Source organism: Penicillium verrucosum, assembly GCF_028828655.1.
Source record: "Penicillium verrucosum strain IBT 35672 chromosome Unknown utg000002l_segment0_segment0, whole genome shotgun sequence".
NCBI classification, from domain to species: Eukaryota; Fungi; Ascomycota; class Eurotiomycetes; order Eurotiales; family Aspergillaceae; genus Penicillium; species Penicillium verrucosum.
Window position 1 is genome coordinate 5,326,973 of NW_026643211.1, and position 12,657 is coordinate 5,339,629.

Below are 12,657 nucleotides of genomic sequence, written 5' to 3' on the forward strand. Positions count from 1 at the left end.
AACTGTGGAGATCGGCTGAATTTGCTGTTCCGGGAGTAAAACTTCCGTTAAGATCTGCCACTAAAGGGACCCTGCACTGGACTTTGTACTTACTCCTAATTGTATACTTTTTCTATTGTACTCCGGATAACAGGATAGCAATATACAATATAAAAGTAAGTAGAGGTGACCATATACATCCTATTATAATGTGATAACGGAGAGTAATGTATCCCGGACCCCGAAGATAACGCCTTTATCAAAAGGGTAGACCGGGCTCTCGGCGAGACGGCCATGCCGAGTGGGCGTATCTCTGCGTTCCATTTGTCCCCCACCTCGGCCTTTTGGTTGACCTCTTCCATAAAGCCGGGGGGAATTTCGGATGAAAGTAACCTGTAAGCGTGTCATGATTGTCTTCCAGAAAGAAAGCGTGAACATATACCACACACTGATAGGAGAATAATAAATATATATATATATATATATATACACACATGCATATTTTAATCGATTTAATAGGTTTAATATTATTCTGGGAACCGGGGGTCCCAGGGGTCCCAGACCCCCGGTTATTACCCTGCGAGATTCAGCCAAGAAAAGGAAATCTACGCCCCCTTGGTCACTTTCTATACTTGGGACATCTTGGCAAATCGGGGATATCGCTGTCTTTCTTGCGCAAGGAATGCAGCCAAGTGCTCATCGTGCAGGGGCTGACACTGGCACATCTGGTCCCTTTGTCGAGATACGCGGCTTTGCGGCTGCATGGCAGGTGCATCAGGGATATCAATAATTGGATGATCCGCGCCTATCAGAATTGTTGGTTCTCTTTATCATTCCCTGTTTAAAAAGAAAGAGAATAAAAAAGGAAATTCATTATATCTTACCCCAAAATCCGGGGGATTGTCGGCGAACCTGAGTGGAGGATTCCAGGGTTTTGTATTCCGTACTCCGTATAACTAGTCAATATACGATGTAGGACTCGCGGGTGATGATTCCTCCGGATGATGAAGCCGTAAAGGAATTTGGGGGTGACCCGGGTCATTTTCGTGCCTCATTGTTTTGTACTGGATGACCTGTTGGTTGTGTTTTCGCGTGACTAAATGATTACCCAAAAATTTAACCTTGTGAGATTTCACCTTGGTCGACATCATCGATGATCCTCGCTATCGTCACTCCGTGACAGGATCAGATGGTCCCCAGGATCTCCATTGTACATGGGTCTGGACTGGTCCAGCCTAGAATGATCGTAACCCCCAGACTTTGACTTTTCTGGTATATCAATAATTATATATATATATATATTAGTTATAGTGTAGGGAGTACATATAATCTGGAGTGCTGGAGACCCCAGGTTCTGCTCGTCATCGGCTCTCCACATGCTATCATTTTTTATATATTTCTTTTTTATATATTTTTTATCATCCACTCTGGATCGCTCGTCATTCGGAGATAGGCCAAATTAGAAGGCCAGTAGAAATTCCCAAATTCCCCATGTTCTTGATAAGAAATTCTCCAGAGGCGCGATAGCCGGATAGGGACACACATAGGGACACGCACCCTCACGCCACACGGTTCTTCAGGAAAAATGCGAGTCCCCACATTTTTGCTTTATGCAGTTACGTAGTCTGTAGTTTCTTGATTCTTTTTTGGATCTTTTTTTTCTCTTTGTACGAAGTACATTTGTAGGTATTTGTTACATATTAGAGTGATGAAAGTCCTTTTATATTTTAAATCGTTTTAATAGTTTATTACTCAATTGTATCTATACAACATATATTGTGACTATATGAGGTTGATCGGTGTACATAACCCCACTCGAGTAAGGGTTTTTTTTATTTTGTAGTATTTTATTTTATTATTTTATTTTTCCTTTTTCCTTTTTCAATTTTTCAATTTCCCCTTTTGGATTTTCCAATTTTTGAATTTTTCTTAAAATTTCCCACTTTTCCTATTTTGCCCCAGTGTCCCCTTCTTCTCCCCCACACTTGACTTTTTATGAGAATCTTTGCAATTTTTTATTTCAATTTCAATTTTTTATTTACAATTTTCTTTTTCAATTTTCAATTTTTTTTTTTTTGCTTTTTAAACTTGAATTTTTCAGAATTTTCTTTTCTCCAAGTCCGATTCCGACACTGCCCCTTCTCCCCCGATTTCTTCCTTCCCCCTCCATTCCCTATATTATTTGTGACTCCCCAGATCGTCGTCTCCAGGTTCCTTTTTTTTCCTTCTTTCTCTCTTGCTTTATTCCTCCCCCACAAACCCTACTCGACTACTTGTTTTTACAACACAGCGAACCATCAGCATTCTCTGCGCATCACTCCGATCCCGATCGACCTTTCATCCCAATCCGGGTGTTTGATCGACGTTAGCTCGGGACCCCTGCGATAAAAACCGTCCTCGGTCCTCTCTTCAGAACCTTCATAACTCCACCCCAGGGAATTCACATGCCACCGCCGGCTTCTTCAGTGGGATTTTCAAACCTACTCAATCCCCACGATACCTCACCCGACTCGACACCCTCGACTCCAGGAGATTCTTCAATGACTTCTTCAGTTAGCTTGTTACCGCCTCTCATGAAGGGTGCGCGCCCCGCGACCGAGGAGGTCCGTCAGGATCTGCCCCGGCCGTACAAGTGTCCCCTTTGCGACCGTGCCTTCCACCGCCTGGAACACCAGACGAGACACATCCGCACCCACACTGGCGAGAAGCCACACGCCTGCCAATTCCCTGGTTGCACGAAGCGCTTCAGTCGATCAGACGAACTAACTCGCCACTCGCGCATCCATAATAATCCCAACTCGCGTCGCAGTAATAAGGCCCAGCACCTGGCAGCGGCCGCGGCCGCTGCAGGCCAGGACACTGGTATGGTCAACGCTACCAACATGATGCCACCTCCCAGCAAGCCCATCACTCGCTCCGCCCCAGTCTCGCAGGTTGGATCTCCGGATGTTTCGCCGCCTCACTCATTCTCCAACTACGCCAATCACATGCGCTCGAATTTGGGTCCTTACTCTCGTACCACTGAGCGCGCTTCCTCTGGGATGGATATCAACCTTCTGGCTACCGCTGCGTCGCAAGTAGAGCGTGATGATCACATGGGCTTCCACGGCTCGCGAGGCCACCAAATTTTTGGCTCCCGTCATCACGGTACTAGCCGAGGCCTCCCTTCGCTCTCCGCCTATGCGATTTCGCAGAACATGACCCGTTCTCATTCCAACGATGACGATGATGGCTATGGCCATCGTATCAAGCGCTCTCGTCCCAACTCCCCCAACTCCACTGCTCCTTCTTCTCCTACTTTCTCTCATGATTCTCTGTCCCCTACCCCCGACCACACCCCGTTGGCCACCCCTGCACACTCACCCCGCCTGCGCCCTCTCGGTGCCAGCGAGTTGCATCTGCCTTCAATTCGCCACCTGTCCCTCCAGCACACTCCTGCGCTGGCGCCTATGGAGCCGCAACCAGAAGGTCCCAATTATTACAGCCCGAACCAGGGTCACATGGGCCCAACCATTTCCGACATCATGTCTAAACCCGACGGCACGCAGCGCAAGTTGCCCGTACCCCAGATTCCCAAGGTTGCGGTGCAGGACATGCTCAACCCCGCGGCCGGATTCTCTTCCATGAACTCGTCAGCCAACAATTCCGTTGCTGGTGGGGACTTGGCAGAGAGGTTCTAGCTTTCTTTCTTTGCAACCTCTTTATGCCTTGAAAACTTATGTTATGCGCGCCACGAAACGATATAGACTTGTGCATTTTTACTATGGCTTGCGGGCATCAACGGTGTCGGATTGGTTTTGATTTTTCTTATCTCTGGCGCTTCCACCAAATAGACGGATTGGGATCTTTTTTTTTTTTTTTTAAAAAACCTTTTGCTGTTCACTCCTCTCTGGAGATTTTTCATTTTTTTCGAGTTTAAAAATTCCGTGTCGAAAGACCTGCTTCTACTTTTTTTTATGTCATTCTCCTCTCTTGAGGCCTGTGGTCTCATTCACTTCTGATCCCTGTTCCTTTACTTCTCTTCTCTTACTTAATTCCTCACATAGTGAGCAAAATCCAGAAATTTTCACTCATCTTTTTTTCTATATTGAAGATCTTAGCTTGATTTGCATGTGATATCCCCCGCAATCTGTATACATATTTGACAGTATAGTTGACTGGGTGCATCTATAACATAGTTACGTGTACTTCCCGTACTATACATAGCCTTTGATCCTCGTATATGTCTAATATGTCTTTGAAGTATCGAATCTGAAACAGTGTTGCAACTCTCCCATCCAAGAATAGGATCTCCCAACAAAAGGATACATTCACATGTTAAGTGAAAGCACTTTGTCTAGAACCCGTTCACAACCCTGTAGCTTATGTTGTATGTGTGAAGAATCTACTATTACTGACGTATTTATATGTTTTACTCCACAAATGGAGATTTCTCGATGTTTGGTTTTAATTAAAATTTACTCCACCAAGTACAGACTACGAACATGCTTTTAATATACAATTCTTCACTAATATCCACAAATGACGAATACTATCCTATCTAACGAAAATATATAAATATAAATATATATACATAAAATATAACCTGCAGATAACCGTGTCTATGCATTGTATCCCAGACCATGCATCCTCAACAAAGAGAAGAAGTAAAAGAAAATATATATATAAGTATATACGTATATAATTCTGTATAAGGTACAGTATAAATCCATATCAGTCCCTTATATAACCCAACTAGCCCAATGCCCCGCCCTAAGATTTAAAGGAATTGGAAAAAAAAAAAAAAAAACATCCCAATCCTTAGTACCTCCCACTTCAACCCTTTCTATATGGCCATTACCTACATCCGTATGCACAAAAACGGCCTGTAGATGTCATGCATGCTGACAAAAAAGTGCAGATCTGACGGTGTTGTGTTGATCTGATATCGGATCGCTGGGGTGTATGTATTTCCCGCTCTATCCCGTTCCCCTCATCTGTATTACTTCCCTCTTTTCCTTTTTCCCGATATCTATACCTCTACCAGGTGCTACTACTATTGCTATGTAAGCCCCCGTCAGGTAACTCCGACTCTGACGCGATCCAGCCGTACCCATCTTTTGCATTACGGAGCATGTCGGAGCGCAAGCCCACAAGCCCCGATGACCCTCGTCGAGGCGACTTCGATCCGCCTCTCGTTTCACGCTCGAATAGAGACCGCCATAGAGATCGAGACCATCGTCGATCGTCTTCTGCTCGCAGTGTCAGCATGAGCGTGAGTTCCACCGCCAGCAACAGCACGGCTTCAAGTAGGAACCCCGCGCTGTCGCAAAAGCAACCCAACAAGAAGAAGCAACCGGGCGTCGTCATAACCGCCATGTCGTCTTCGCCCACCATGCCAGATTTGTCCAGCGCATCGCCGTCGCCGTCAATATCATCAGTGGATACCAGGCCTGGCACCGGCGTGGAAGCCGCACATGGAGACAACAGCACCGATGGGATCCACGTTCTTGGTGACATGGCACCACCGTTAATCACCACCGATACCGTCCAAGAGCCCGCTCTCTCGCGCGCCTCGATCTCGTCGTGGGGCACAACCGCAGCAGCTTCTATATCATCCGCGACGCCATCAATACCCATATCGCTAACAGCCAGCACCGATCAACGCAAATACGCATGTCTCTTCCACATGCTGGACTGTCACGAGTCCTTCGACGACGACGCAGAATGGCGCACCCACGTCTTCAGCCACTTTCGCTCGCACCCGACCCCGCCATCAGCGCGGTGTCCGCTGTGTCCCAATACAAAGTTTGTCGACGGTATCTTGGACCCAGTGTCATCGCCTGTTATCGAGGACGGCGAGTCGGTCTGCTCGATTGACGACCCTGTTCGAGCTCCGCTGAGGGATTTCCCCTCTGCATGGGATCGTATGCTCGATCACGTCGCTGCCGACCACTACTGTCTTGGTCAAACACTTGCGGGGAGTCGGCCGGATTTCGAGCTGATGCGGTATCTTTATGGAATGCGGGTTATCACGGATGCGCAGTTTAAGGCTATGCAGTTGCCGCCTGCGCCGTCTAGCCCGGCTTATCATCGCTCGCAGGATGGTGTCAGGGCTAGTATTGGCTCTGCTGATGAGCCATACTGTGCGCCGTATAGTAAGCGTCGGGAGGAGAGGATGAGGGGACAACAGAGGGGTGTCGGGGTTTTGTAGATATAGACGCTTCCTGTTGGCTTTGGGCTTTTTTTTCTTTTTTTTTTGGTTTCTGGATATTCCCCCTTTCGCTTCTGTATAGCATGTACTTTTCTTGAGACCTTTAGAGAACAAGTGTATTTTTTTCCTTCCATAGAGTATCTGTGTCTCTGAAAGAAGAATATCAAAAACCAAATGTATATAGATCGACCCCAAGCAAACAAGACAAACTCACCGCCCTTGATGACGGCCTTTGCGACCTCGATCCTCCATCGCGATGATCGAAAGAAACAGAATGAGAACCTCCACATCAAAGTCTTGAATCTCTCTACAACATCGTCTTCCCGCCCACCACCCCCTACCCCTCCCCACCGCTTTCCGATTTTCTCTCCGCCAATCCAACAACCTACAGCCATCACACCATGGAGCGCCTATCTCTAAACGAAAGCCCTGCCCCGGCCCCTCGAACCCCGCAGCAAAACCAACAATTCTCCCAGAATGCCCTCGGCCCAGCAGGCCCCCAGCCAACAGGCGGCCCACCGCAATTGCCCCCGCAAATGTTCACGACCGCCGCACAGCTGCTCGATCTAACAGATAGTAAGTGCACGCAGCCGCGCTCAAAGCAACTCAACAGCAAGAAGAGAACGAGAGCGCAAGAGAACGAACATAGCTGATACAATCGCAGAGAAACTCGTCCTCATCCTCCGCGACGGCCGCAAACTCATCGGCGTCCTCCGAAGCTGGGACCAGTTCGGTACGCCCAGTCGCACCCCAGTTCCCTCTCGTCCTTTTATCTGACCTTCAATCCTCGCAGCAAATCTTGTTTTCCAAGATACCGTAGAGCGCGTCTATGCCGGACAGTTGTTCGCCGATGTCTCGCGCGGGATCTTCATCGTTCGTGGAGAGAATGTCCTCCTGCTAGGCGAAGTGGTATGACCGATTCCTTCCTTCCATCCATCCATCCACAGTTCTCAATTCCCTCAATCCATTCCCTACTGCAATCTACGGGGTTTGTTCCTATGCAAAACCCAACAATATTGTACACCCGGTAATGGGAGAGAACCCCGCTAACACATTTCATACATAGGACCTTGACCGCGAAGACGATATCCCACCCACGCTGACGCGAGCGCCGTTCGAAGAAGTCTTCGAGCTGAAGAAGAAGGAGGACGCGAAGCGAAAAACCGGCGATAAGAAGCGTTATGATGAGTTGCAAGCGCTCGGCTTCGAGCCAGAACACAGCGGGGAGATCCTGTTCTAATTATTATCATCATCTCACCTGCTTGTTGTGTTGTCTGGTCTGTATCTGTTGGGGTCAGTTGCGTGCTAGACCATATTATTTATCCTGTCTGGTCTGTATGCTTCTGTCGACTTATCGCTTGCTCTATTTCCCGGGATCTGGTATTTGGTATTTGGTATTTGATATTTGATATTTGATACCTGCATTTGAAGACTGAGCGTTGAAAAAGAAAAGGAACGAAAGGGGCGTCAGTATACATACGAACCGGTCGATAACCCCCCCGATGAGCGATGAGCGATGAGCGACGGAGTTCGATTTCTGCGCCGTGGCGGATTGTGATTTGTTGGGAATTGCATCGGCGATGGAGTTTTGGCTGGTTTCGAATCATTCGAATGCTCGACCGGTGGGCTACTACTTACTGTCCTGCTGTATACTGTGACGAGAAAGAAGCTGGCGACGCTATGGCCTTTTGATGGATGCTATGCCGTCTGGTTTTGGTCTAGAGTCCGTGAGCTTTTTCGTTATTTGTCTCTTTTTTTGCATCGCGCTCTACATCTACTTTTCTGGGCGAGCGATGGGGGGCTGTGGGAAATGCTGCTGAGCTGCCTGGTTGGTTGGCTCGCGTTCATGATGTTCTGATTGATATGTTCGATACACTTTTTTTTTTGCATGATAAACTGCTTTGCAAATGAGAATATGATAAAAATCACACTGCATTTGGGGTTTTGGGTGTAGTTGAAGTATGCTTGACTAGTAGACTTCCATCAGCGCAATGGGATGTCGGATAATTCGCCTATTGGATATGTAGAAATGCAATGTTGCGAGACTAGGTAGTGTTGTCAAATATAAGATACTGCTCATCTAGGATATACACAGCCTGTAGGCTATATGTACATACATCTTACACCGATCAGAATAAAACAATATCTATGTCCATTGACCTAAGAGAAACTTTTGAACAGAATCGTAATCATATCATGAAAAAAACACGGAGTCGAATAACTCTGCATCGAAACAGAAAAAAGCCCAAAGTCAACGGAATCACCACAGCGGAGGGTATTATGAGAACGTCAACACTAACCAAACACGATAGGGACCGAAGACGAGATGGCAGAAACAAAAGAAACAAGAACTCAGAAAAACAGGGAACTCAGAACGATAACTCCGGGATCTGCTAGATGCCACCCTCCTTCTCTCCACCTACAGTACCCAAGTCCAACAGACAAGGCCAGAAAAAAAGAAAGAGATACGATATACTATCAAGTAAACAGTTTATCTCTTCTTGCCCCATCCCGAGCGGTTACCACCCCGAGGAGCATTGCCTGGATTGCGACGCTTCTCAATGCGACCACCGCCAGGAGCACCGGAAGTCTTGGGAGCACCAAGGCCACGACGACCAGAGCTCTGACCGGATCCAGAAGCGCGCAGGTCCTGCTTCAAGTCGTCTTCATCGACATCCATGCTGTCGCCAGCATTCTTCTTAGACGACTGGCCCATCTTAACCTTGCCTCGCTGGCCACGACGGACAGCGTCGGGTCCACTAACAGCAGCGAGGTAGGCGTTAACGCCGCCGTCACCAGCACCGGACATCTCGACGTCATCGGCGACGACATCGCCATCATCGCCGAGGACAAGACGACCGTCAGCGTCGACCTTAGCGGCGCGCTGCTTCTTCTTCGAGCCGGGGCCTGTGTTGAGGAAGCGCTGGCTGGGCTTGGTGGTGGAGATGCTAGCGAGGGCGTTGGAGCCGAGCAGATCCAGGGGGGTTATCTTCGGGGGACATCTCGCGAATGTACTGGGTGCTCTGGCCTGCCTTTTTCTTGGAGTTGCGGCCCTTGATTTGAGCGACGTCGTCGACGTCAACATCGCTGTCGCCGTCGTCCGAGTTGTCCGAGTCCTCGGAGTCAGAGCCGTACACGGCCTTGTCGAAGGCGTTGCCGGATTGAGGCTTGGAGGCCTTCTCCTCTTCGTCTTCGTCTTCGCCTTCGCCTTCGGCACCCTCCTTCTTCTTGCGCTTGCTGCGCTCACGGGCTTTGCGGATATTGACGATAAGCTTGCGGTCTTCCTCGCCGACGATAGCCTCAAGGAGGGGAGCACCGAAGCGGCGCACAAGTCGGTCGATGATACCCTTCACCTTGCTACGGAGACGGCCCTTGTGCTCCTTGTTCCAGGCCATGAGGCTGGGAACCATGGTGTTGAGACGGGGGCGCAGTGTCTCGTCGGGGAGAACGACGACTGCAACCTTGACGAAGCCAAGGACAGAGCGGACGATCTCACGGTTGTTGGAAGTAAGGAAGAGCTCAACGGTCTCAACGAGTTCCTTGAGCATCTCAGGCTGAAGTTGTGTCTGGAAGTCGAAGAACAGACGCGAAAGCGCGGTAACGGTGGCGCCCACCATGTGAGGAGCTGAGCCAGCCAGACCGGCTGAGACCATTGTGAAGAACTCCTCAAGGGTAGCGGGGGCATCGGGAGAATCGTCCGCCACACCTGGAACAAGCGATCTGCGGATGACAGTGCCGGGAGGGTTACGCTCCGAATCAGTTGTGCGCTTGGCCAAGAGAATCAGCAGGTCAAAGGCCGCTGTGCGTGCCTTCTCGTTACTCTCCTTGCAGCCCAGAACCACTTCGGACATGATTGCCGGGATGAAGTGCAGATCCGAGGTGGGCAGGTGGTTGATCATCTCGGTGATAGCAAGCATACGGTCGCGGCGGCCAGACGCAGGGGTGGTATCTGTGGTGGCTAGCATGAGAGTCTGCAACTCTCCACTACGCTCCTGCAGGGCGGCGCGGCCAGTTTCAGTTGTTCCAAGGCGGGGAATCAACTTGTAGGCCTTCTTGATGAGTTGCTGATCCGGGTTGGGGGATGAGCTGTTGAGGATAGCTGCTGCCATGGCAAACAAGCCACTGAAGCTGGAGCGAGGGAGGTAGATTGACATAGCGATGACAAGGTCAATCAAGGTGTGGGAGGTCGGTGGCATCTTGTCGGACGGGTTTTGAGCCTGAGCACTCTGCTTGGTTGCTGTCTCTTGCTCGGTAACCAAAGAAGACTCAAGCATTGAAGTAACGCGGTTGAAGGTCTCGTTAAGCTCCTATGAAGGATGTTAGTTCGTCCTAATTTGTATAGAAAACCGAAGAGGGGAAAACTTACATTTTCAGGGGTAATGCTCAAGTAGGCATTGATACACTGCAGAATGTAGCCGCGGTAGTGGGGAAGGGTTTGACTGTAAACGTTGAACAACACAGCCAGCAGATTGCTCGCGAGACTGCCAAGATGAACGAGGTTCTTCTGTGCAGCGACCTTGGTGATACGTCGTTGCAAGATCAGATCGTCCTCATCGTTTTCGACTGACAAGATAGCCTGGTTGGACTCAACCAGGTTCTGCAAAGCACGGCAGACATCGACACGCAGCTCAGTCTGCTTGTACAGAACATTAGACAGAAGCTCGGCGAATGTCTGATCAAATGCCTCCTCAAGATCAAGCGGCAGCTCGCAGTAGCCGGGGAGGGTACCCCAGGTCTGTTGGACGAGAGTTTCGAAGATCTTCACTTCCACAGACTTCTCAGCGGCACCGAAGTTGACCACCTTCTGGTACAGTGCCTCACTCAGGGGAACGAGTTCGGTACGGAAGTGGCGGAGGTTCGTGTTAGTCACGCTGTCGCGCATAATGGGCAGCATCCAGACACGGCCGGGTTGACCAGCCTTCTGGTCGATAATGTTGAGGGGGAGAATCTCCAATACTGCCTCGGGGCCCATTGCCTCGATGGCACTGCCAAGAACAGCATCGGCTTCCTTCTTGCCGTGGAAACCGCCATTGCTGCGCAGTTCACCGATTGTAGAGACAATCTTGACAAGATAAGGGCTCGATCGCCACTTGAAGCAATCGAACAGGGCGGAGCAAACATTGAACACCTCCTTCCAAGCAGCCTGATACTTCACCGACAGAAGGTCAACGGCTGCACGAGACAACTTCTCCAAGGTCTTCTCATCATACACAGATGGCTCCACAATAACACTATTGGGGATACAGTTGTGTAGGAATGAGATCAGACACTCGGATGCGGAAACGCGGATGTTGCTGGAAGGGGAAGCCATGAATCCAGAAATCAGGGTGAACAGATCCGGCAACTTCTCGAAAGTATCTTCGGGAGTGATTTGCGCGGCAACATCGTAACCGCGAGAGAGCACTGCAATCCAAGGTGGGAGAAGCTGGGAGTCATTCTGCGCAGGCTTGAGTTCAGAGATAGCATCCAAAAGACGGGGAAGCTTCGAAGATGAGAACTCATCGGCCATTCCCTCGAAAATGACCTCAAATACCTCGAAGGCACCCATGGTGATGTACTCGTTGCTAGACCGGGAGGCGTTCATCAGAAGTTCGCTGAGCGGCTCGATCTTCTTGCTGGGCCAGCCACCAGACGCCGAGGCAATGGTCTTGATCAGCTGCAACGAGTGAATGATAAGGGGCTCGTGGTTGTTGGCCTGAGCATCATGACGACCCTTCTTTTGCTTGTGAGCAGCTGTGATGCTATCACCCAGAGTCTTCATCGCAGACTGAGCGCACATATCCGCACCTGGGTGGTCCAGAGATGGGCTGGGCGGGGGCGCCTTGAGAACCTTGACAAGAGCCTCCTGGGCACGCTTCCGCACCTTGGGACGGTGATCAACCGAGAGACTCAGCAGACCTGCCATTGCGCGTCGCGGGCCGACCTGGGTGTGGGGGAGATTCCATGATGCAGCATCTTGGGCAATGAGCAGAGACTCAAGACAGCCAATCGAAGGACGCAGGAGCGGGGCTTCGACCTCGGGGAGAGAGAGAGCGGGTGCAAGACCTTCGAGGATCTGGGAAAATTTGGAGCAAAGGATTGGGGCGGGGACGTAAACGGTTGTGATGTCGAGAAGGTAGACAACGGATGTCGCTAGGTCCTTGTTAACAATGCCCTGGGATGCGGAAAGCGACTGCGAGAGCAATGCCAGGAGAGCGGCAAAATATGCGGTAGGTGAGAAGTCTGCCTTTTGATCACGGAGAGTATCCTCAACTGCAGAGAGCACCACAGCGGTCTGTTCGTGGATCAATATATTAGTGTCAATGGATTGGGTATGTTGTAGGAAAACTTACGTGATGCTGGTTCTGCAGCTTGGGAGACTTGATCTTCTCAAGCTTCTCCGCCAGAGTCGCCATGATGATTGAGGACGACGAGGTGGAGAAGAGTCAAAGAAAGCAATATATTGGGATGAGAAAGAGGGCTGTTTGGCGGTGATAAAAATCGTA

General features: G+C 49.7%; 4 protein-coding genes across 4 annotated transcripts; 3 read left to right on the forward strand and 1 right to left on the reverse strand.

The window, feature by feature from the left end:
• Positions 1 to 2,423: 2,423 nt before the first annotated feature.
• Positions 2,424 to 3,659, forward strand: N7516_007616 (C2H2-type zinc finger protein; the record flags this gene model as incomplete). The annotated part of the gene is made up of 1 exon (XM_057220336.1): positions 2,424 to 3,659. The coding sequence occupies one exon, from the start codon at positions 2,424 to 2,426 to the stop codon at positions 3,657 to 3,659; it is 1,236 nt and encodes a 411-aa protein (XP_057074427.1).
• A 1,433-nt stretch (positions 3,660 to 5,092) lies between these two features.
• N7516_007617 (uncharacterized protein) lies at positions 5,093 to 6,172 on the forward strand (the record flags this gene model as incomplete). Its single annotated transcript, XM_057220337.1, has 1 exon — positions 5,093 to 6,172. One exon carries the CDS (start codon positions 5,093 to 5,095, stop codon positions 6,170 to 6,172), a length of 1,080 nt encoding a protein of 359 aa, XP_057074428.1.
• Positions 6,173 to 6,573: 401 nt separating this feature from the next.
• On the forward strand, positions 6,574 to 7,412 carry N7516_007618 (U6 snRNA-associated Sm-like protein LSm1; the record flags this gene model as incomplete). The annotated part of the gene is made up of 4 exons (XM_057220338.1): positions 6,574 to 6,748; positions 6,837 to 6,905; positions 6,966 to 7,081; positions 7,239 to 7,412. The coding sequence occupies 4 exons, from the start codon at positions 6,574 to 6,576 to the stop codon at positions 7,410 to 7,412; spliced, it is 534 nt and encodes a 177-aa protein (XP_057074429.1).
• A 1,251-nt stretch (positions 7,413 to 8,663) lies between these two features.
• N7516_007619 (mRNA-binding protein RRP12) lies at positions 8,664 to 12,633 on the reverse strand (the record flags this gene model as incomplete). Its single annotated transcript, XM_057220339.1, has 4 exons — positions 12,505 to 12,633; positions 10,539 to 12,446; positions 9,173 to 10,479; positions 8,664 to 9,120 (listed from the first exon to the last, which is right to left on the reverse strand). Exons 1-4 carry the CDS (start codon positions 12,565 to 12,567, stop codon positions 8,664 to 8,666), a joined length of 3,735 nt encoding a protein of 1,244 aa, XP_057074430.1. The 5' UTR covers positions 12,568 to 12,633.
• Positions 12,634 to 12,657: the final 24 nt, after the last annotated feature.